Source organism: Histoplasma capsulatum, assembly GCF_000150115.1.
Source record: "Histoplasma capsulatum G186AR genomic scaffold supercont2.17, whole genome shotgun sequence".
Taxonomy (NCBI): Eukaryota; Fungi; Ascomycota; class Eurotiomycetes; order Onygenales; family Ajellomycetaceae; genus Histoplasma; species Histoplasma capsulatum.
This window is the reverse complement of record NW_025544817.1, coordinates 40,212-62,691: the sequence shown is the minus strand read 5'-3', so window position 1 is coordinate 62,691 and position 22,480 is coordinate 40,212. Positions and strand designations below refer to the sequence as shown.

Below are 22,480 nucleotides of genomic sequence, written 5' to 3'. Positions count from 1 at the left end.
GCCTAGAAGCCATTACACAAAGCGGATAGATGTTCTAAAATTGCTTTAATGATATATAAAAATCTAGTCATATTCTAGAAGAAAAATTTGAGACGAACCAATCAAATTGATTATGGTTGAATATTTGAATAAATACAGAGTTAATTCTTACAATATACAATCTCTAGGGGTATTCTCCTGTGGACTTATAGTCCATTTTATTCGTGATTGAATGCAACTTAATTTTGACTTACAATTGATGAAAACTAGAGATTCAGAGTATGCTGCAGCTGACACTACACTGGAATTATCGCTATAGATTGACCTGCATTTTCCTCTGATCTAAATTCTATTGAGAGCGTATAGAATCTGATATAGAGATGAACACAAGAAAATCATGAAGATGAAGGAAATCTATGTTACGATGCACTGCACAGAGTGGCCAATCTGGTCTGAAATGTTTATAACAGAGAATTAATTACAATAGATTATGTCTACGATGTACAGTACAGCCTTTAGTTATACATAAGACTTATTTAGCGTACCGAATCTCTGGAACTTAGGTTGGCGGATCTCAATTTGACTTCTCGAGTCTTGGATAAGATAAGCTCTATGGGCAGATGAGCTTCCTACACAGCGCTTGTATATTATATATATAAAATACTGGTATACTAATGATACACACAAGATTGCACAGGGCAAGCACAAAGCAGGCACGAGCGATTATATATTTCTCACGCTCCCTCTGTGCTTACGTCTCCGTCCAACCTCTTCTACACTCGAATCATGTCTGCAGGTAACTAACATAAATGAAGTATCTATAATATAAAGTCTTCTAACAGTGAGAGAAGTGTAGAATTGCTATCATCAGTATCATCAGTATCAATGATATTATTGCTGTCATTGCTGTCATTGCTGGCGTTTACTAGGATTTGATGGGATTGCGCGCTGGCTCCGAGGGTTCTCCGGGGACGCACATGTCAAGACATAAGCAGTAGCTTCTGCGAAAGCAAAACCTAAAACAGCAGCCATGGAGTAGTAACCTTAAGCACTTGGGGGCAAGTGCTCGCTCCGGGCAGCACGCGGGCAACAATGTAGACAAGATTTCAATGAATGAGCAAACTTTGATTTTTCACTACTTTCAGAATATTATAACTAGTTAATAGATTTGTATTCGTATTTCTGTCTCAGCTCGAAAAACGCATTTTCAAACACAAGAATGACAACAGCTCCCAGTATTGTGGTTAGTAGGGCACTATAATATTAGGGTCAGAGGGCATCCCCGTGTAAGCCAGAGTGAGCGCTGTAGCTGATTGTGGGTTTAAGTTGCACGTAATTTTGTGAAAAGTTCATATGGTTAGAAAGGGGAAATAAACTTTTCTAGCCGCGGCAAATGCTGTTCGCTTGATGCCATTTCTACCCACGTTCAATTAGAACCCGGTCCTTTTTCCACCCTCTTTAGAACCTGGCAGTTCTCTATGACATTGCAAACACAATCTTTTCCAAGGAGGTGTTCAAGGAGCTGATATTCTCATTGGTAGACAAGTATTGTGGTTGCTGATGAGCATATTCTGGCCATTGCAAAATACTTTGAGAAGAATAATGGAGTTTTGCCAAGAAACTTTGAGTGGTCCCATTTGGGAACTGGCTGATGCCAAGACACACTCACCACACCTCAAATCCAACGTCGTCCCAAGGGCTGGCGCATCCAACAACTGCACCACTCAGCATTGCATACGAGAGCATACGAGAGCATACGAGAGCAGCCCTTCACGACCCGTAGAACCGTGGAAGTCCACCTTCACTGTAGTTTGCGGCGGGATATCTAGCACGCCTTGCTCGTGATCCGCTTCTGTGTTGTAAAAAATATTTTATCATTGAAGGTCATTTTGCTCACGGCCGTCGCCGTCGTCGAAGGGGAAAATGGCACCCACGGGGTTTATGGACATGTTGAAAAGCCTATATAGCGAAGATGGTATGTATGGTTTGTTGACAATTTCCCGTTTCCCGTAATATCCTCTCCATCCACCCGTTCTAACACAAATTGCTCGATTCTAGAAAAACCGGCGCCTGTGCTTTCGATTTACACAGCTGTTATTCTTTCAGTATGCACCACACAAGTTTTTTGTTAATCTGCAGTATTGGTCGTGGAATTTACCCGCTGCCCACCACCATCACCACCACCACCACCATGATGCCCTTATCTGCGCTTGTATCAAAAGTTATAAAGTTGACCCTGCTCGATTTGGCTGACCACGTGATTCTAGGTTGTCTTCACCCTGTTATACGTTATCCCTTTCTATCTTTCTTCGTCAACTAGTCCATCACCTACTTTGAGTAGGGATTCACCATCAGTGATTAAGGCTCGTGTTCGAGCTGTAACAACATCATGTTTTCTCTCAAGTCTGGGAATATTCTGCTTTTTTGTCTTTAAAGCCAACTATTCACCAGCTGAAGCACTGCGGTTATTGGGATGGTGGCCAATTGGGCCCTTGGAGATTGCAAAAAGTTTCCTATTGACAGCACTGCTATTTATGGGCCCATTATTTGAGGCTGGGATTGTGGAGGGTGAGTGGAAGGATTGGATTCGTGGTCGCCGTGTAGCAGAAACACTTGGGGGATGGATAGGCTGGAGAAACTTTGTTGCTGTAAGTCTCCTTTCGTCAACATAAGCTAGTGACTAGTTTTTAGTTTCAGGAACCATTTTGCTCACAACATATAGGGTCCCATCACGGAGGAAGTCATCTTCCGCTCAATAATTATTCCACTCCACTTGCTAACTGATCTCTCTCCTACCCAAATTGTGCTTGTCGCCCCACTCTACTTCGGAATTGCTCACATGCACCATTTCTATGAGTTCAGACTTACCCACCCCCACACCAGTTTTACCGCCTCCATTGCTAGAACTGTCTTTCAGTTTGGATACACCACTATATTTGGCTGGTATGCCACTTTCCTATACCTTCGGACCGGCTCATTGCCGGCTGTGATTCTTGTCCATGCATTTTGCAACTACTGTGGACTACCCCGTCTCTGGGGACGGGTGGAAGCGCGGGAGTCTTCGATCCCAATCATCACCAGGGGCAAGGAGGATGCAGTCAGGGGAACCAACTCCACCTCACATAGATCATTAAATATCGGATGGACTGTAGCCTATTACATTATCTTGGTTGTTGGAGCTCTTGCCTTTCACTCTCAGCTGTGGAGATTGACAGAGTCACCCCATGAGTTGGTGTCTTTCACTCCTCCTGCTTAACCGGGCAGGTTGAATGAACATTTTCTACTGATATAGATATATATTTGACATATTTACTGCAGGGAGAGAGACTTGTGACAATATGGATAGAAAATTTGTGTATACTACTGATGGGGCATCCTCCCGTTTTGAGAGATGGGATTTTTTGCACGTTCTGTCATTAATCTTCTTTACATAGTTATAGAGGGCATAGAAAAGGGAAAGCGTGTCGTTAGGAATACAAGGCGCAGAGTATTTGTTTCAGTAGTGATTTTCCGTGCATCATTGCGTGCTTCAAGAAGTAATCCCTAAAGTTTTAATCACATAGATAGCTAGTCCGTGAAGCTAGCGCTTTTAACAACCTATATTTTTGAGCACAAATATTTGAACAATTCTTTGGGTTACCGCGATAACAGCGATTATTCCCTCGCACGCGGCGCTATTTGGAACGGGATGAACTTTAGTGGCGAAAGCATCGGCTGTTCCAGCCCGATGCTCACCGCAGCGGATAATACCCGCTGCAGACTGGTGGGTGCCGTTTAAATCTAAATATTTCCCAACGCTGTCTTCGACATGGTTCACGGATGCGTACCTGTGTCGATGATTCTTTTCTCAACGCTACGCAGCACGAAGCCCCGCATCCATTCCAACCGCCTCCGCCTCCGCCGCCAGCTCATCTCCAGAAACTCCTCAGCTTCCTCCCGCCGCATCACCATACCCCCGCCGGTTCCCGTAACGCCCTCGTGCCCGGAACCAACATGTCCCTGTGCACCAACTCCAGAAATGCCCGAGGGGCTGGAGATTGACCATGAGCACAACCTGAATGGCACCATGGCGCCTTATTCGCAGCAAGTGCTGATTCTGACTGGGCAGCGTGATTGGAGGAGTAGGATTGAAGAAGATGGGCTGGAAGAGGGTTGGGGGATGTTGGGGAGGAGTTTAAAGGGGCTCGTTGGGAGGGGAGGGAGGTATGCCGATGTGAGTACTAGTATACTGGGTTGAGGCACAACCCCTATCGTTGTGGACGACCCGGGAACGCTACTTGGCTCCAACCCTCTGGGTTGTTAGCCCTTCATAGGAATAAAGGAGGTGAAGCCCTGACAAAATGAATATATTATTTCTAAGAGCTGACGCTAACTTGAATTTGCGGAGGGAAAATCATAGCCATACAACAACATCATGATTACAAACACCTCATTCCAACCTCAGCACTCAACCGGGACCGGGGCAGCCACTACTGCTTCCGCCCTTCTCTTTCCCTCATTCCGGTACATACCCAAAACTCCTCTCGACGAAGCCGGCCTAGATGCCTTTGTACGCGGCTTTCTTCTACCCACAACCCTCCACCCAGCCCACGACCCGCTCCCGGCCTCACAAAAAGAGTGCATGCGCCGGGTCCCCACTCTCCAACACTCTTTCTTCCCAGATATGGCGCGGATACGACACTCCCCCACCATCCTGATATGCGGACACGGCCACCGCGATCAGCGGTGTGGGATTATGGGACCCCTTCTGCAGACTGAGTTCCGGCGCGTCCTGCGGGCGAAAGGGTTTAGAGTAAGTGGCGGGGAGGAGAATGGCGATGGTGCGTTTACGGATGTTGCTGGCTGGGCGAATGTGGGGTTGATAAGTCACATCGGAGGGCACAAGTACGCGGGGAACGTTATTATTTACCTTCCGCCGTCGATGTCGTCGGCGGGAAGCGGGGAGGGCGGGCCGGTGTCGCTGGCTGGGAAAGGCATTTGGTATGGAAGGGTTGAGCCGAGACATGTTGAAGGGATTGTTCAGGAGACGGTGTTGGAGGGTCGGGTTATTTCTGATCATTTCCGTGGGGGAGTTGGGGCGAATGGTGAGATTTTGAGGCTGTGAGAAGAAAGAGTGGGGTGTCGGAGGGTATGTATGCGCTGTACATTAGGATAAAATAGATACCGTTTACATTTACATTTAGATTTAGATATTGTGGAGAGGATGTGGGCTTTTGGCCACTAGGCCATGGACACAATTATACATGTTACGCGAGCTTAGCCAGGACTGCTTTTTGAAGAGTGGAATAGGAATTCCGCACGTTTCGGGCCGAAGTTCATAAGAAACCTTCAAGACGGCGAAGTTCTGAATAGCCAGAGAATTTCTGAAGGGATAATTTCCGCACCATTCTATGCTTTGCCGCTGCCAATTGGTCATTATTACAGACAAGTACCTAACTAGGGATAAACATTTTTCATGAACATTGACTGTGGAAGTAGAAAAATAAGACGGGAGGACATAAGCAAAGAGCGGGAAACATAGTACTTCGGATCAAGACGCCTTCGCGTGATTCAATATTCATATCATATTGGAAAAGTTGGGCATCGACTGCTGGACGCAGTATTCCCACACAGATTTCTCTTGTTCTCATCCCCTTTTCTTGTGGTCGCATTTGATGTCAGAGGAGGAGTAGAAGTTGTTATGGGGAAGCCAAACTCCATCGATTATGAATTGATGAAAAGGCACCTGAAGAAGCTGGTGCAGAATGAATGCGCACATACAAGTAACCACTCAAGCCTGCCCCAAAAAATCAACTTAAGAGTGGACATATGTTTGACGGGTGTGAGTTATAACGGATCTACCTCATTGAGGCTAGTGGTGATGTAGACATAAACCCTGAAAGGACATCAAAAACAGCAAAGAATTTTAGCCTGGTCATTGCAATCTTCTTTGTGTGTGATTTCAATGCCTGAAATGCCAGTTGGCGCGACGATCATGGTTTCTGAGTCTACCTGTGGCACTGAACCAAAAATGATAATGCTTTGCTTTAAACCCAACTTGACAGCAACCTGGATGGAAACTTGAGTAGGATATTGACAGAATCCTTGTACTTGGCCATGACTCACGAGTAAACCTCTCGAAGAGGCTCTCGGCCGATTAGTGTCTGTTTGTTTCCAAAAACTTGCTATGTTAGTGTGTGGATCACGAACCGCAAGCAAGTATTGGAAATTCGGCAAGGAATTGGAGTTCTCAATTGCAAGAGTGCAGACCCATCCCCAAGTTAACCATGAGCGAGACATGAGGCCGTTAACAACAAATTGGCAATGGCTCGAGCTGCTAGTTTATAGCGATGAATAGCCGTCTTGCATTCCGTCACTGTTTCCGTAAGCTGCCATTCAAGCTGTATTGAAGGACTAGTTTGGGGAGTGATTATGCGGTATGGACACTTCTCCTTAACGGGTAACTGAGACCTCAAATGCTTCTTGTCTGTTGCCATATGGATCTCAGGAACGACAAATATTTTCAGGTCCCTGGTCTCTCGAGTTTCTGGAAGAATTAAACGCCTGAACCTTCACCAAATTGAAATAAAGACGTTGAACAAATCTCTTAAAAGGCTAGATTAGGGCGATGATATTGTTTGAACGGAGACCATGAACCCTTCCGGCTGAATCGATTCCGCCGTTCGGCAGCAGATGTAGGCTAGAGACAGGGACCGGGCCTAGATATGTCGCATAAATACTAGTAATATCAGACCTCACTGGAAGTAAAAGGCCAATCCTACAAGATGCGGTGATCGAGATGGGGATGCGTTAGGGCTTGATTGATCACGCCGATACCGCAGGAAGCCCAAAGCAGCCTAGCGTACGAGCTCCGATTTTCTCCCTTTCCCTGACCTTCAAAATTCTACCGGCCAGGCCAACGCAATTGCGGGCCATATAGCCAAAGTCACACTCGTTTTAAATGGCCTGACCATAAATCCCCAGGCAGAGGGTGATATGGGGACGCAGTTTTGAGCTAAATGAATCTCCGGCAATCCATCCTGACCCAGCAATGGGGTCGATGCCTTCCCTTTCGTCGGCGAGGAGGTACCGCGATCCGCACTGCATCGACTACACCGAGGAGGCTAGATCTGGTAGCAGTGGACAAGAAGTGGAAAGAAAAATGGCGGAATGATCCTTCATCGGAATTGGTTAATAACCATGGCAAGGAAAAGGCATACGTTCTCTCCATGTTTCCTTATCCATCCGGCGCATTGCATTTGGGCCATGTGCGGGTTTACACCATATCCGACGTATTGTCACGGTTCAAGCATATGAAGGGATACGATGTGCTACATCCGATGGGGTGGGATGCATTTGGGCTTCCAGCGGAGAATGCGGCAATTGAGCGGGGAATTGATCCGGCGAAGTGGACCATGCAGAATATCGCTAATATGAAGGAACAGCTGAGGGCGATTGGGGCACGATTTGATTGGGATAGGGTATGATAGATACTTTCATATTCCAATGATAAAATATTGTGCTTGCGATTTTCTTTCTCGCTGATGTTTTCTAACTGTGAACGGGTGCTACAGGAACTGATGACGTGCTCGCCTGAATTTTATAAACATACGCAACGTATATTCCTGATGTTATACCAAGAGGGACTGGCGTATCAGGCAAAAGCTAGAGTCAATTACGATCCGATTGACAAAACAGTTCTAGCAAACGAGCAGGTGCGACTGGATTGGACTTTAACCTTGAAATATTTTCTAACACTGTTGAACCTATAGGTTGACGCGAATGGGTGCTCATGGCGATCCGGAGCGAAAGTGGAAAAGCTCGAGCTCAAGCAATGGTTTTTCCGCATCACAGCTTTCAAGGAAGCATTACTGAAAGATCTCGAGTCTCTGGAGGCTGGCTGGCCTGAGCGCGTTTTGTCGATGCAGAGGCATTGGCTAGGAAAATCCTCAGGGGCGCACATAAAATTTCTAGTTTCTGCCCCCGATGACAATTACGACATTCAGGTATTCACAACTCGACCAGACACTCTTCATAGTGTTCAGTATCTAGGCCTATCAACAACTCATCCGTTGGTGGCCAAAATGGCTAGATCGGATCCTAAACTCAAATCATTTCTCGATTCTGCGACATCTCTCCCACAAGATACAAAAGCTGGTTATCTGCTTCCTGGTGTTGTGGCTGTCAACCCACTTAGTTCAGTTGAAGCAAATCCTTCCTTGCAAGCTTCGATTCCGGTATATGTTGCTCCATATGTTTTAGGGGAGTACGGAGAAGGCGCTGTCATGGGTGTTCCCGGGCACGATTCTCGAGATTTTGCCTTCTGGAACGAAAACTCGAAATCCCAACGAGTGACATTTGTGGTTAAACAAATGCCTTCGCAGGAAGCTGAGCCGGGAGATTTACCAGAGGCTCAACGGGTGCCATTTCTTGGGCATGGTATTTTGGCTGATACTTGTGGATCTTACAGTGGAATGTCCTCTGAAGAGGGCGGCAAAAAAATCATCGAAGATTTAAAAAGCAAAGGCGATTTTGCAAACGTTGCAGAAAGTTGGCGGCTCAGAGACTGGTTAGTCAGTCGGCAGCGATACTGGGGAACACCCATCCCTATTATCCACTGTGATTCATGTGGCCCAGTTCCTGTTCCCCAGGATCAGCTCCCTGTCGAGCTTCCGGTCATCGAAGGTGCTGGCCTTAGAGGTAGTCAAGGGAATCCTCTTGAGTCCGCTGAAGAATGGCTTCACGTCCCTTGCCCTAGCTGTGGAAAGGCTGCTAGAAGGGATACTGACACAATGGACACTTTCGTCGATTCCTCATGGTACTTCCTGAGATTCCTTGACCCGACGAACAAAACAGCACCGTTTTCTCCATCCCATGTTCATCCAGTCGATATTTATATCGGAGGTATTGAGCATGCAATCCTTCATCTACTATACGCGCGGTTTGTATATAAATTTTTAGCTACTTCCGCTTTATTTCCCAAAGAGTTACCTGGGTCTACAGGAGTCGCGGAGCCTTTCGTTAAACTTCTGTCACAGGGAATGGTTCATGGTAGGACATATTCCGACCCATCTACAGGCCGCTTTCTACGGCCGTTCGAAGTTGACATATCCAATCCCGATGCCCCCTTAATTAAAAACACTCAGACTGCCCCAAATATATCATTTGAAAAAATGTCGAAAAGTAAATATAACGGAGTGGACCCGACCACTTGCATCAATACCTATGGTTCTGATGCTGTCCGCGCACACATGTTATTTTCTGCCCCTGTTAGCGAAGTTCTTGAGTGGGATGAATCTAAAATAGTCGGCATGGAGCGGTGGTTCAACCGGCTATGGCGCGTTGTATTAGATTCGCGTGTTTCATTGGAAGGTTTTTCGTCCTTGAGCGCTGAATCTTTCAAACTAATGAACGACGTCAGACTGCCAGATTTAAGTACGGTATCTGATGATGAAGCCGCCATCCTCCTTGCAGCGCACGATACTATTACATCTGTTTCCCACTGTCTGGACGGGATGCCTTACGGCCTAAACACCGTGATATCCGACCTGACCAAATTCACAAATTCGCTGGCATCATCATCACTGCCAACAACGACTCCATCTCCAAGTTCGCAAGCTATTCTCTACATTGCATTATCATCTCTCCTCCGACTTCTAGCTCCTATAACACCGGCACTAGCTTCGGAATGCTGGGAGCATCTCCATAGCCCAATCCGACATTCCTCGACTACATCTTCACCGCCCCGGACAGTACCATCTATTTTTTCTTCGCCTTGGCCCGATCCACTCCTCTCATCACGCGACGTTCAAGCACTCCGCGCTCGCGTCGGCAAAACTGTCGCGGTGCAAATAAATGGAAAACTTCGCTTCAGCACAACTATACCGTCGCTACCGAGCGGTGAATCTGTGTCGACAAAGACGTCAGATGATGAACAATCCTGGATTTTGTTGCATCTCCTTGAAACTACCGAGGGCAAGCTATGGCTGAAGGAGAGGAATGATTGGGAGAAGAGAAAGCGAGTTATAGTCGCACGTGGCGGAAAAGTTGTCAATGTGGTGTTTTGAGTGGCAGTATTTGGGTTGATTTTGCCTCACGACGACGGCTGTTTGCGGACTGAGAGTAGAAGAGCCAAAGTTGACCTCTTTCTCCCTTTTTAATATTATTTTTTTGGAGTGTTTTCCTGAAGACCAGGGATTGACAGGTTTGGATAACGCCTAATTGAATGGTGGTATTATTCAAGGGATTTGTATATTATGATTCCTTTTCTTTGGGGATGGGGGATTGGCTTCCCACTTTTTTTCTTTTCTTCCATCTCATGTATGACTACCCGTGTAGATAATAGACTATTTATTCCATATGAACCTTTTCTTCCTCTTTCACCACTACGGGCGAAATCCACTCTAACAAATCAACGCTCGAGACTGGGTGCGCTGCGCACTAAACCCATAAATTCCAGGCTACGTCTGTGTTCCGCGACGCAGAACCACCACCCAACGGGGGAGATGAGCGGAGTAGTTGTCATATGCCGAAATTTGGGAGCGGACATGAAAGAAAGTTACGCTTGAGGGAGGGGGCCTGTTTCGAATCAACATGGTCCTGCGTGAAGAAACTTGATTTTACGGGTACGTTTTTTTCTCTTGCCTCTTTCACTTTCCCTCCACATAATGAAACACCCATTTGTAGATATGAGGTGTAGTATAAGACACGATTGAATGCTAATCCGGTATCCGTGTTAATAATTGCCAGATGGCTGGTGAATTGCAGAGAGAAACAAACTATACTATTTATGTTACACTTTGCATTCTCCGGGAATCGGGTAACTGGAAAATCCTAACAGGCAGGTCGGCTAATAAAACTATAAGGAATCCGAAAACCGAACGTACACCACTTCCTTGTGACAAATTCACTAAGGCAATATTAAAACAATTGTAGCCCCTTTCTCACTACCTGCGCCTGTCAATTTCATTTTCCACCTCAGGGTTGTAGGAGAACATAGGAGTTGGGTTCAAGGATTGAAAGTTCACACGAGATACGAGGACAACGGGGGGGGGGGGGGGGGTTTCAGTGGGGTAAATCGCGAAGGGCAATAGATAAAGTCATGAGCATAGGGGATTTATTCTATGATACATAATACATGAGGGAAGCAAACGACTAGAGGGTTTTGTACATGTGCATACGTAAGGGAAGGGGGTATTTTGCCAGTGGGTTCGGTATCTCACACGAATGACTCGTAACTCTGGATGGTGCAAAAGGCGAAAGGAGTGCGGGTGAGGTGTTAAAAAATACATACGTTCACAAAGGGACACAAGGCAGAGACATAGGGAAAACGAAAGTATGGTGATAATGTCCACTTGAGATATGTCGTTGCCGTCTCCTATTCACGGAAACGTTTGAACTGATCACCCGCCAAACAAAAGGGCTGAAGATAAGTCAATAGGATAAATAGTTAAAGTCTGCAGTGCTTCCCTAGTAAAGACGAACCCACGCAAATGGCGGTCCGCTAGTGAGTAGGGGAGACGACATCACGGATGTAGAACATGTGGCATGGTCCGGAAAGACCAGTCCGTTTTAGACGCGTCCGGCAAGGTAAGGTCAACGGGTGGGCAATCCGGTTGTGCCGATGAAGGAATTGCAGGATACCTAGTTAGAGATTTCATACTTCGCCCATGATTTGGATTGTGCCAACGGATGGATGGTGTTCGTGACTTCGTTAAACGCACATTAAATCCAATGAGCAGGTTGCTTGAAGGTTTTGTTTGGTAGAAGGGATAAGGGGCTGGGAAGTGGCCAGGAAGATTGGGTTGGAGTCGGATACATTGAGGTAGATTGAGCCAAAGGAGATGACGTCTCATTTGGGGTATTTCTGTCACCCTTCAAAACCACTAGTGGGGTGGGTGGAAGGTCAACTTCCATGCCGGTTGGTTGGGCACGTATTTTCCTTATGGGACTTAATCGGCGAGAATTTGGAGGGTCAATTTCCAATCCTGGTGGATTTTGCCTCAAGGGTGATATTCTATTAAGGTAACCACCACTTCGGCTTATAGAAGGAGTGGTTAGCAGGTTAGCTAAGGGTTTTAGGTTCATATGTGAATCTTTAAAACGCGGGGATCTTGGAGTGTGGTTTTCAGCAGACGGATAAATGGACGTTTCTTCTGTTGGAGTCGGAGAAATTCCTAAACTTATTGTTGACGAGTTGTGGCTTTGAAAGTGGGCCGGCATCGCAATGTTGCTCAACCTAAGACCTATTTGAACTGTGGCTGCACTAACTTCGGAGGAGAGGCGTCGATGACGGATATAAGATGGTCGAGGCGGAGCTAACATGTCTTCGCGACTATCATGGAAGTTTAGAACGGATGGCTTTGTGATACGGGGGGAATCTCTGGTGGGGAAAAGAGAATAGCTAGACGGTTTTCGGGAATGTAGGGCGGGTGGGCGTGGTATAGAGATTGGGTTGAATGGAAGGCGTTTAAGACTCCTCGTTTTCGGTAGCTGCTCGTCTTTGAGGTCATCCTCGTCGCTAGAGAGATGGTTTGTTTTCTCAAGGTACGATTCGTGCCATTTCTCAGCAACAATAGGTTGGTTGACTTGTGTTGCCAGAGCAAGTTCTGTTGAACCGAACCCGTTTGAAAGATCTTTCGACCATGCGGAGTCTCCTGGGCCGATCATCATGTTCCTTCCATTTGCGCGGAGGAGAAGGTAAATAAATGCATAAACTACACCAAATAGATTCAAAGCTATGGAACCCATCACCAGCGAAGAACTGCTCGCTCTGTGCAAAAATGCACCCTGTACCCAGAAAGGGAGGACGAGAGTCTTTATGTCGTCAGCAAAATCGGTCGAAAATTATGAGGAACGAAACCCTTTTGAGCACTTACAAAGAGGATGACGGTGCCAGCCAGGTAATACACAATACTACTTGCGGCAATCCTATCCTTCACGTCAAGCTGCGCAGTTCTTCTTAGTCTCATTGATAAAATGGTCCCATTCACGACCATTAAGACGATCAGACTTATTGTCAACGCCAGACCGATATCAGACCAGAGCATAGCCCAGTGTAACAGAGTTGCCAAACACCTGTCCCTTTTCTGCTCCCTGATTTTCGAAGGTATCCATGTCAAAAGAAGCATGAAAGCTACAATCGCCCAGCAAATAAGGGAATTCCAACGCCGTGTAGCCGCAAATTGAGGGGATCTGAAACTCCGGTATACTGCGTCCGAAGTAAAGGCTAAAACGACGTAGCCGATAATCCACACGGCTTCAATGCAGAGAATTAGCCATGTGTGAACGCCCTTCCGGAACAACAATAGTTACCTGTCCAAGTAATTTGTGACGAAACTAAGCATCCGTTCGCAAATGACTGTTCGAGCCCAGTGCTCTGAACGCCTATCAATATCGAACTTTGCAAAATAGACGCAAGCGAAAGCATTAGGGGAAGGGTATTGGCGGGGGGGACATGACGTAAAAAGTCGAATCGTCTCCTAAATAACAGTGTAAGTATAATGAATTTATAGGGAGGGGGTTGGGCATTAGAGTTGCTAACCTCGTATGCGGTCGATAAATTCTTCTTGACAACTTCCAGCTACCGTACATAACGCTCAATATCACGAAAGTCGAGGCAGTCACGCTGAATGCGGCTGTTATGATGATAGAGGAGCGATTTTGAAGATTTAGTTTCAAGAATATGAGGGTAACCAAGTGGCTAGCCGCAATATTGCCTCTCCCATGCCCTCTGCCAGAATGGGTTCCATTGCTGAATTGGTTCATCGCATTTCCAAACCCTTCTCTGAACCCATGTCTAAACTGATGGTGTTCATCGCCGGAATATACTGGCTGGCCCATGCCAAGGGATCGGTGCGAGCCTAAGACCGTGAGAGAGAGAGATTTAAATCAAATATGGATACCACAAAATGTGTGCAGTCGTGACGACGCAAGGCAAGAGAGAGTAAAGAAGAAAGGTAGGCAGCATTAAGAACGAGAAATGAAATGGAACAGTGCGGGCTCAGTTAGGGGAAATTCAATCAAAATTGCGGGGTGAGATTGCCACAGCCTTCTCAGGACAGTGGTCTGTCATGGAATATATTTCAGGAGGAATCCTGCCCTTCCTGATCATAGTGAGATAAAGGGAAATCCGTAAAAAATAGGGAACAGAAGTGGACACATCGAGTACGAGGGGGATATGACAGCTCTTCTCCAACATGGCGGATATCAGCCACTCCGGAGGGCGCGGAGGCTTTGGACACCATGGCGATCAATGACATTTTCTCAAGCATTCACAGTTTCAGCGCCAGTCCTCCCAGGAGAGCAATCATTCCAAAATATACCAAAGGAGGACTTTGTCAGGGGCAAATCCAGCCAACAGGATCTAAGCGAGGTAGCCCGCGAAACCTCGATCTAGCCACACTCGACATGCTGGGAATGGTGAAAACCAGAATGGATCCTCTGGTGCCCTGAAGAATACTCCATTGCCTATGCGGGCGGACGGCAAAGTTCTTGGTAAGGCAGAATTGTTCGAAAGTTCATGCTGGATGAAACCGAAGCTGTGTGAAGTTACGGTTGGCTCTTAGCTTGAATCGGAAAGCTTCCCCAGTCAGCCTCTAGTTAACTGGTTGATCGGACTCGAACGTCAGAAATATAGACATGTAAATTCCACACAACACAAATAGAAGCAGCAAGCGAAAGGTTTGAAGATTGGTTACCAGGATCGCAAGCTCATTGGTGAACATTCTATACTGTGTATGTGAAGAGATGTTTTCCACTGTGAGGTGAGAGAAGGGAAAAATGGTGCAATATATCTAAAGGTTAGGGCTTGACCTGAAGACTGAACAACCATTGCAAGGGGTGAGCGGCTAGCAAGATATTAATTACCACGATTGCTTCAATGTACTCGTAGCTAATCCCGTGCGGCGAAGCTGAAGCTATAGCTTCCACAACCAACTTACCGTCCCACGTATTTTTAGTATAATCTGGAAGGGCGAGGGCGAGCGATGACAAGGTCTATATTGAAACCGGATTCATTAAGCCTTCGAGGTTATATACAATATGTTTACGCCTCCCATCTTGTATGTCCGCCTGTCCCATCCTTTCCATCATGAAAACATCCATCCAACAGTAGTGGGTATCAATTTCCGCATGTGTCCACAAAACTAAAATCACAGACTGCAAAACCCCCTCCCAAAAAAAAGTTGCAAAGTAACTCATCGTAAATCATCCCCAACCAGACACGCCCCTACCAGGATGTACCACTACGATATAAGTTCGCTGGCCTCTGCATCTCCATATTGCTTTGCTGCGATTGGCCCGTATCCGAATTCGGCTCTCGCGGTGTATACGCTGGTGGCGGTTGATCTACTTCGACAGCGGAGGGAGAGGTGTCGGTTTCCATGACTTTCCTCCTCTTACGACGCACAAAGCATCCCAAGCATCTACGTGGGGTGTGCGTAATGTCAGCGCGGACATCGCGAAGGGCAAAATGTATATATATAGGAAGTTAACGAATTGGGGTTCAAGGAGAAGGCCAGCAACACGCACACAATCAACACCAATAATCCGATGAACACACCTACGAGTGGCCCAAGGATGTCTTTGTCGGGACAGTAGTGACTGCGGCCAAACTTGTCTCTGCATCTGTGTGGTTTTTATGTTGTTAGATGTAGAAATGTTTGCCATGCTGATCCGGGGGGTTTTTGAAAAGATGGAGAGGGCAGGCAGGGGTTCATATATGTTATACCTTCTGGCAGTTTGTCGAGGATATGTGAAGGAAGTTGAAGATGGTGTGGACCAATAGTCATCCATGCTGACGATATTCTTTTTCAAATATGCGTCCCTTTTAAACTGGGGACAATAGCCCGCCGGGAATTTGGGGGCAACCTTATCGTAATATAATCGCAGCGCTTTTATACGCAATTCTCTCGCCGCGGAAATTCAAGCGCAACCCAGTGCAATTGTGTCATTGTTGTAAAGCTTCGCCTAGCCCCCATTCACCGTATACAACAAGCCAAGGTCGAGATACATCCGGTTCGGGGATATATCACCGGCGGGAATGCTCTTGTCAGGCTGGGTATGTCTTCTTGGAATTGCTAGCCAAGTCGGGCGATATCATGGCTGTACTCCGTGCCAGCGAGTCAGCGTTTGCAGAATTCAAAAAGTGGATATGTTTTCCCCGACGATAATACGAGTTGTCCCTCGTCTGATTTAACTAACTGCGTAGAGAGGTCTACGCCCTACCTGGAACATTGACAAGCGCTGCTGATTTTTGCGAGAGTCGAACATGTCTTGAAGGTCACCACGGAAAGTTCAAGATGACAACTTTCTTCCGTGCAGTTGTTGGTTTATGAACCACGTTCCTTTCAAAACGTGAAGGATGAGAGAAGAAAATATAAGGTGATAGATAGACACAGTTGGGCCCCCCACCTGTCTCTTTTCCAGAATAAATAGAATGACTCTGTTAAAAAATTGCAAGAGGAATCTTGCTGCGATGACTTCGTTCGAAATTTTTATTTATCCACAAAGTTGGTCGACCACCTATCGACTACTAACAGTAGTTTCTATAGGCGGCGTAAAACACAATATAGGCATGAAGGGGACGGTTACGAGCAAAAGTCTGGGCTTGAGCTGTAACTAATTGGTCTAGGGCTTTCGAAGCACTTGGCTGAGGCCAATGGTACTAGTCAATAAGGATGGCTGTGATGAGTGAGGTATTAGTTTTTCCTTTTTTTTTTTTTTTTTTTTTTTTTGTTAACAAGATATCGCACATGTGGAAATGAAAACTTCCGGGAAATCAAATCGAACCGGTGGAACGTTATAACTATACATAAACGACCAGGAGAGATAACATACAAGATGGGTAGGTACGTTACAGCACAGCCTCGTGCAGTACATTGATTGAAGTAGGATAGCTGTATTTTATGTTATTTTTCCTCCCCTTTCAACTTCTTACGTCGCGTATCATGACATGAGTTAGTTAACTCAACTAGTTGTTCAACAGAAAGAAGGAGAGGGGACCCGGACAGCATCACCCTCCACATCTGCCCCCTGTGTAAAGCCCCTCAAAACTAAAGCCCCAACATAAAACACCCCTACTTCCTCTGCCCATACGACTTCGTGGCATAATCGCCCGCATGCACAATCAAATCCTCCGGCCTATAATCATACTTTCCGGAGAAGTACGACTCGAGAATCGCCTTCGTGCCCGCCGCATAGCGCACCTGCGCATCGATGGAGCTGCCGGACATGTGCGGGACCATGGCGTTCCCGCCACCCCAGGGCCCCTGCGCGTAGCGCAGTGGATGGTCCTTTGGCGCGGGCTGCGGAAACCACACATCGCCACCGTAGCCGCGCAGGTGGCCTGATTTGATGGCATCGGCGACGTCTTCTTTCACGACTATGGCGCCGCGGGCGGTGTTGACGAGCCAGGAGCCTGGTGGGGTGGGGTGGGGTGAGGGCTGTTAGTTGCTGGAAGTTATGCATGGTAGTTTTGGGGGATTGGGCATACCCTTCTTCATCTTGGCGATGAGATCCTTGTTAAACAAACCGCGAGTCTTTTCGTGAAGTGGACAGTTGATCGTAACAACATCGCACTGGGCAAGCATTTCCTCAAGAGTGTCTACACGGCGGCATCCGATCTCCTGCTCCACAGCCGGAGGCAGTGGTTGGTAGTCATAGTACAGCAGCTCCTTGCAGTCAAACGGCTTCAGTCTTCGCAGAACGCGCTCGCCAATCCGGCCCACGCCAACGGTGCCAACGACCTTATGCTCAATGTCGTACTCGTTCTTCGCCACCGCAGCTACGTCCCATTCTCCGCTCGCAACTTGCTCGTGTGCGGGCACAAAGTTGCGGACGAGGACAAGGATAGTCATGAGGACATGCTCGGCGACGGAAACGACATTGCATCCCGTCACTTCGGCAACGGTGACGCCGCCGTTTGTCTTGTTGGCCGCGTCCAGGTCGACATGGTCAGACCCAACACCGGCCGTGACGGCAAGTTTTAGGTGCTTAGCTTTAGCCAGGCGCTCTGCAGTCAGGTATCCTGGGTGGAATCTAGAGTATGGTCTCTGGTTAGACGAATATGGACATAGAGCAAGGCGGGCTAGACAGCCCATATTTGCTTGAAATTTAGAGCTCGATGCTAGCCGGTGTTTGCATTTGCAACATACGGAGTAGTGATGATAACCTCAGCATCGACGAGCTCCTGGTCGAATTTGGAGTTGGCACCATCTTTGTCCGAGGTGGTTACAAGGGTATGGCCCTTCTCCTCCAGCCACTTCCTCAATCCCAGCTCATTCTCGCTGGCTCCGAGCAAGCCAGGCTGGTCCTTCGCATGTCGTCCTCCCTTGAATTCATCATATTAGAAATGAACAGTTTACATCTTTCAGGTACAATGATGCGGGCCAAGACTGCAAGCGTAACGTGGGAAATCAGCTTACATCGTACAAAACCAACAACACTTTGCCCTGAAGTTTAGGACTCGCAGTTAGCGTTCTCGCTCCAATCAATGATGGTAAACGGGACAATGGCCCGTATGACTGCGTATTGTAGCCAGGGAAAGGAGCGGAAGAGCTACGGGGAAACCCGCGACCTATAAACAAGGGGGACGCAGTGCGGGAGAGATGGCGAGGCAAAAAGCGAGAAAATACCATTGTGGCTGCTACAGGGCAGATTTGAAAGACAAGGTGATCCTTTTTGTTCACTTTATACCACCAACCAGCCTCGATAGAGAAAGATGAGGTGCCGTGCTGTTAGGGATAGTTGGTGAGCCGATGTGTAAGGAGGACGCAACTGTGCTTAGTCAGGGAAACCCATACCTTGGGAGTGTTTCGAAGTTCAAGTTGCAGGTTCTATCCGTGAGAGGACATCGACAGGGCGGGGAGTATCAGAAAGATCTAGCGCAAAAACACCTGAAGCCTACTAATTTCCTGTATACCTGTATGCTGTATGCAGGAGCGACGAGAGAGACAAAAAGCAAAGAAAACGAAGCCATCTGGGAGAATGGCCTAGTTTATATAGTCTGCAGCATCCAATTATTATTAGTTCCCCCCGCATATAGCAACGATGCTTCAGGAATTGCAATCAGGCGCACTGCACTTTATTTCGTCCCTCCCGGGTGCATTTGCAGAGAAACCCTCGCTATCCACGTCAGACATCCAACTATCTCCCCACAGGCATTCAACAAACTATAGCCCAGCGGCGATCCCCGTCCCTGTAACACTCTCACACCCTCCAGAACGTCTGAGAGGAATTCAACGAGGGCCCCCGTGAGGTCTGGGCCGGTACCAGGGATCGATGGGCTCTACTCCAGTACTTACGTGGGGTTTGATCGTCCGACCCATTGCTCCGAAACAGGGTGATCCATCCATCGAGCCTAGTTGAGGATTGGATATGGACACTGTCTGCTCCCGGTGGAAAAGAACAGACTTACTCTCAAAAGAGGGGAAGCATGAATTGTGAACCCAGCCTGTTCTTGGAACGTGCCGACCAGCCAACCAATCGATCACTCAATCAGCTTAGCAAACAACCCCAGCGGTTCACAGACGCCTTCAAGACAGGATACTATCCCCCGTCCGATGCAATACATGGATCCTGTGCCAACAATCGTGTTAGCTCCCCATGATGCTGATTCGCCCCTCCCCCCGCTTTCCTCTCAACGGGCAGCCTGCGCCTCTGCTGGGATGTGGGATGTGGGATGTGAGATGCCCGGTTGGGAAACGGCGCTACGCAGGGCAGTTCGACTCCAATGCCGTCCCGTGTAATGAATTATCAGGTTTTCCGTGGTCGGCAAAACTATGTTCGACTGTGGAGAGTGGAGAGTGGAGAGCCTGCGGTTGATGCCGCGTGAGGGGAACCGATTATATAATGCGGGGTACGCGCGGGGAAACTTTTCCAGACTTCCAGACCCGCGACCTTTCCTTTTCAGGTAAAGTCACTCGAATTCATCCCCTATGTTGACATCAAGTACCATTGGGCTAAGGGTTTCCCCTCCTCTCCCACGCCAACTTTTATTTGGTGCACCGATGAACCTGCCTTTATCCATACAAGCTGCTAGCACATATAAGATTCCTATGTCTAACTCGTAGTCTCGACCATGGCGGCAAGCTGCACCCGTCTCAACCGGTTTCGCCCATCAGGTCAAGAGCTACTGATACAGCTGAGATAGCATAATAGGATCCACAAAGGTTCCTCGATTGCCAATTGGATTGCACCTTCCGCTCTCCTCGATGTAGCTTGCAAAGAATGGTGCCTTGTGATCTTTCCATTTCTCGATCGGGGTGTGCCTGAGGCGGGAACGAATACATACTCAATAATACGCGAATGGATCGGAACCTGGGAGAGAGAACATCATTGCGAATCAGAAGTCCTGACGGCGAACTGGGACAAGAGGACCTGCTTTCCTTTACTTTTATTTACTTTTATTTTATTTTTCGACAGTTCAGATCGTCGTGGTGGTGGGGCTGATCAGCAGCTCGGCATGGCCTGGTTGGAAGGTTTTTCGAATTTGATATAATTGTCGTTTTGCTTTGTCGTCTTTTTTTTTTTTTTTGGACTCTTTTGATGATGTGGCCATTTGCCGCCTGCCTCCGGCCATGAATTGAGGGTTAATATGAAGCCAGTAGAACGGATTTGAGACAAACTTCATCCTGTAAGCTATCAGGCAAGTGTGCCAACATTCGTTGTTTCAAAAAGAATGAAACGTATTTGGATTCGCTCAGCGAGACTTGGAAGATATGTTGATCTTTGGCCCTCTAATAATGCACCTGGTCTCATGAAAAAGAAGAAGAACGCTGCCGGCTAGAAGCCAAGTAGACCAAAAAAAAAAAAAAAAAAAAATCGACACCGTTCGAACAGGTCAATCAAAGCATGTAAAAGTAGGCGAGATGGGTATCGCGAAAATGCGGATATTATTCCCACCCTAAAGCAAGCGTCAGAGAGAGTGTCACCAGAAATGAATATGAAAATAAAACATATATAAATTAAAACAAAATAGCGTTAGTATCAGCTACCACCACCACCACCACCACCACCACCAACTCGAGCCCGCCTATCATCCCCATCCTCATCGTCACTATCATCCATAAACCCTTCCTCAAGATCCCGACTCAGCCGCCGGTCCGTATCTATGCTGCTGTGGACGTTATGGTTGTTGTCACCACCACTTCTCCGCCCATGTTCCAGTGCCTCCCGTCTCGAGGAATCTATCTCGAACCCAACCATATCCTCCCCCTCTTCGTCATCAAAGACGCTGCCCCCGTCGTTATGTGCGCCAAATATTTGTCGCTGTCGCCACGAAGAAGGGAGGAGGAAGTGCATCAGTGCATCGGAGGCACGTTCGCGGAGGCTGGATGCGTGAGCGGAGACGGTGTGGAGGGGGAGGTATTGGGCGTATCGTTGTCGGTAGCGTCGGATGAAGGGGATTAATAGGAAAAAGAGGAGGAAGTAGGCGGCGAGGGAGATTAGGGCGGGGACTAGGAGAGTCTATGGATACGGGGTTATTGTCTGGATGGTTTTTTTTTTTTTGTTTCTTGCATCTCTTTTTTCTTCTCTCTCTCTCTCTCTCTCTCTCTCTCTCTCTCATTTTCTTGCCGAGAATTAGTATGTAACGAACCTTCGCCATTTCCAGCGAACCCGCCATTATTGCGAAATCATGTGTTTACTTGAGATAGATAGCTAGATAGCTACTATACCGCAGAGGACGTAGTAGTAGCCAACAGAGCGAGCACAAACCACAGAGCGTCAATGCGGAAGGTTCCCGGGTGGGATTTTGGCAGCGGTTTGGGATACGTTTCAACAGCGCATTCCTAAGGGCAGAAACAACAAAGAAAAGCAACAATTCTATGCAACAGATAATGAGCACATGCCTCTGGGTCCCTGTAGGGTCCCGTTGACTTCTGTTTGTTGATGCCGAACTGGATACGACGGAGGTTATTATTCGTTGCTGAATGCTTGGTTGAGGCTCTAGAGCGGACAGGGGCCGGATTATCTCGCTGGCCGACACGCCCATCACGTGTCTTTCCCTTTAACTGCATCTGGCCTGGACTGGGCGCGCCCGATCTTGGAAACCCCCCTGATAACCTAACCTGAGGATTGAACCTGTCTGTTTGTCCATGATCAAAGCGTTTTGGGCGGACAGCAAGCCACCACCTGCGCAGTTTCTTGTTTTCTGCGTCCGACCCTGTTGGTGCCCTGGTTCTCCCTGTTTTAGGTTGGAGAATAAGCTGCCCAACCTGTTGTGATTTGGCGAACGCCCCAAACATACTAGTCTCTCGCGGGATTTTAATGACATCGACGTCGATACGAATGAAGATACTACCTCCATATCAGTACCTGCACTAGTGTCCCCGAAACCATACTCCCGTCCTTCATGACCCGTTGGCGTGACGATAATCTGTTGTCTGTGTTTCGATATTACGGAGGAAGGACAGGAAGAGTTCGAAAGGTTACCAGGAAGCCTCGTTGCGGGAGGCTGATACATGCATGACATTGCACCCCGACAAACACGACCCCACATATATACACACGCATGGACGTA

The 22,480-nt window shown here is 47.5% G+C and overlaps 8 protein-coding genes across 8 annotated transcripts; 3 read left to right on the top strand and 5 right to left on the bottom strand.

Moving 5' to 3' along the window:
* Nucleotides 1-1,902: 1,902 nt before the first annotated feature.
* On the top strand, nt 1,903-3,235 carry HCBG_08646 (CaaX protease; the record flags this gene model as incomplete). The annotated part of the gene is made up of 4 exons (XM_045435695.1): nt 1,903-1,954; nt 2,038-2,084; nt 2,247-2,627; nt 2,702-3,235. The coding sequence occupies 4 exons, from the start codon at nt 1,903-1,905 to the stop codon at nt 3,233-3,235; spliced, it is 1,014 nt and encodes a 337-aa protein (XP_045283487.1).
* A 552-nt stretch (nt 3,236-3,787) lies between these two features.
* Nucleotides 3,788-5,234, top strand: HCBG_08645 (sucrose cleavage family protein; the record flags this gene model as incomplete). The annotated part of the gene is made up of 2 exons (XM_045435694.1): nt 3,788-4,192; nt 4,379-5,234. The coding sequence occupies 2 exons, from the start codon at nt 3,788-3,790 to the stop codon at nt 5,081-5,083; spliced, it is 1,110 nt and encodes a 369-aa protein (XP_045283486.1).
* A 1,743-nt stretch (nt 5,235-6,977) lies between these two features.
* Nucleotides 6,978-10,025, top strand: HCBG_08644 (leucyl-tRNA synthetase; the record flags this gene model as incomplete). The annotated part of the gene is made up of 3 exons (XM_045435693.1): nt 6,978-7,439; nt 7,533-7,673; nt 7,731-10,025. The coding sequence occupies 3 exons, from the start codon at nt 6,978-6,980 to the stop codon at nt 10,023-10,025; spliced, it is 2,898 nt and encodes a 965-aa protein (XP_045283485.1).
* Nucleotides 10,026-11,682: 1,657 nt separating this feature from the next.
* Nucleotides 11,683-13,800, bottom strand: HCBG_08643 (uncharacterized protein; the record flags this gene model as incomplete). Its single annotated transcript, XM_045435692.1, has 3 exons — nt 11,683-12,774; nt 12,837-13,053; nt 13,502-13,800. The coding sequence occupies 3 exons, from the start codon at nt 13,798-13,800 to the stop codon at nt 11,683-11,685; spliced, it is 1,608 nt and encodes a 535-aa protein (XP_045283484.1).
* A 3,236-nt stretch (nt 13,801-17,036) lies between these two features.
* On the bottom strand, nt 17,037-19,286 carry HCBG_08642 (formate dehydrogenase-III; the record flags this gene model as incomplete). Its single annotated transcript, XM_045435691.1, has 7 exons — nt 17,037-17,377; nt 17,453-17,997; nt 18,114-18,289; nt 18,324-18,353; nt 18,594-18,692; nt 18,930-18,950; nt 19,263-19,286. 7 exons carry the CDS (start codon nt 19,284-19,286, stop codon nt 17,037-17,039), a joined length of 1,236 nt encoding a protein of 411 aa, XP_045283483.1.
* Nucleotides 19,287-19,597: 311 nt separating this feature from the next.
* On the bottom strand, nt 19,598-20,249 carry HCBG_08641 (uncharacterized protein; the record flags this gene model as incomplete). Its single annotated transcript, XM_045435690.1, has 2 exons — nt 19,598-19,857; nt 20,066-20,249. The coding sequence occupies 2 exons, from the start codon at nt 20,247-20,249 to the stop codon at nt 19,598-19,600; spliced, it is 444 nt and encodes a 147-aa protein (XP_045283482.1).
* A 697-nt stretch (nt 20,250-20,946) lies between these two features.
* Nucleotides 20,947-21,717, bottom strand: HCBG_08640 (uncharacterized protein; the record flags this gene model as incomplete). Its single annotated transcript, XM_045435689.1, has 2 exons — nt 20,947-21,426; nt 21,557-21,717. The coding sequence occupies 2 exons, from the start codon at nt 21,581-21,583 to the stop codon at nt 20,947-20,949; spliced, it is 507 nt and encodes a 168-aa protein (XP_045283481.1).
* A 250-nt stretch (nt 21,718-21,967) lies between these two features.
* On the bottom strand, nt 21,968-22,423 carry HCBG_08639 (uncharacterized protein; the record flags this gene model as incomplete). Its single annotated transcript, XM_045435688.1, has 2 exons — nt 21,968-22,144; nt 22,208-22,423. The coding sequence occupies 2 exons, from the start codon at nt 22,421-22,423 to the stop codon at nt 21,968-21,970; spliced, it is 393 nt and encodes a 130-aa protein (XP_045283480.1).
* Between the last annotated feature and the right edge of the window lie 57 nt (nt 22,424-22,480).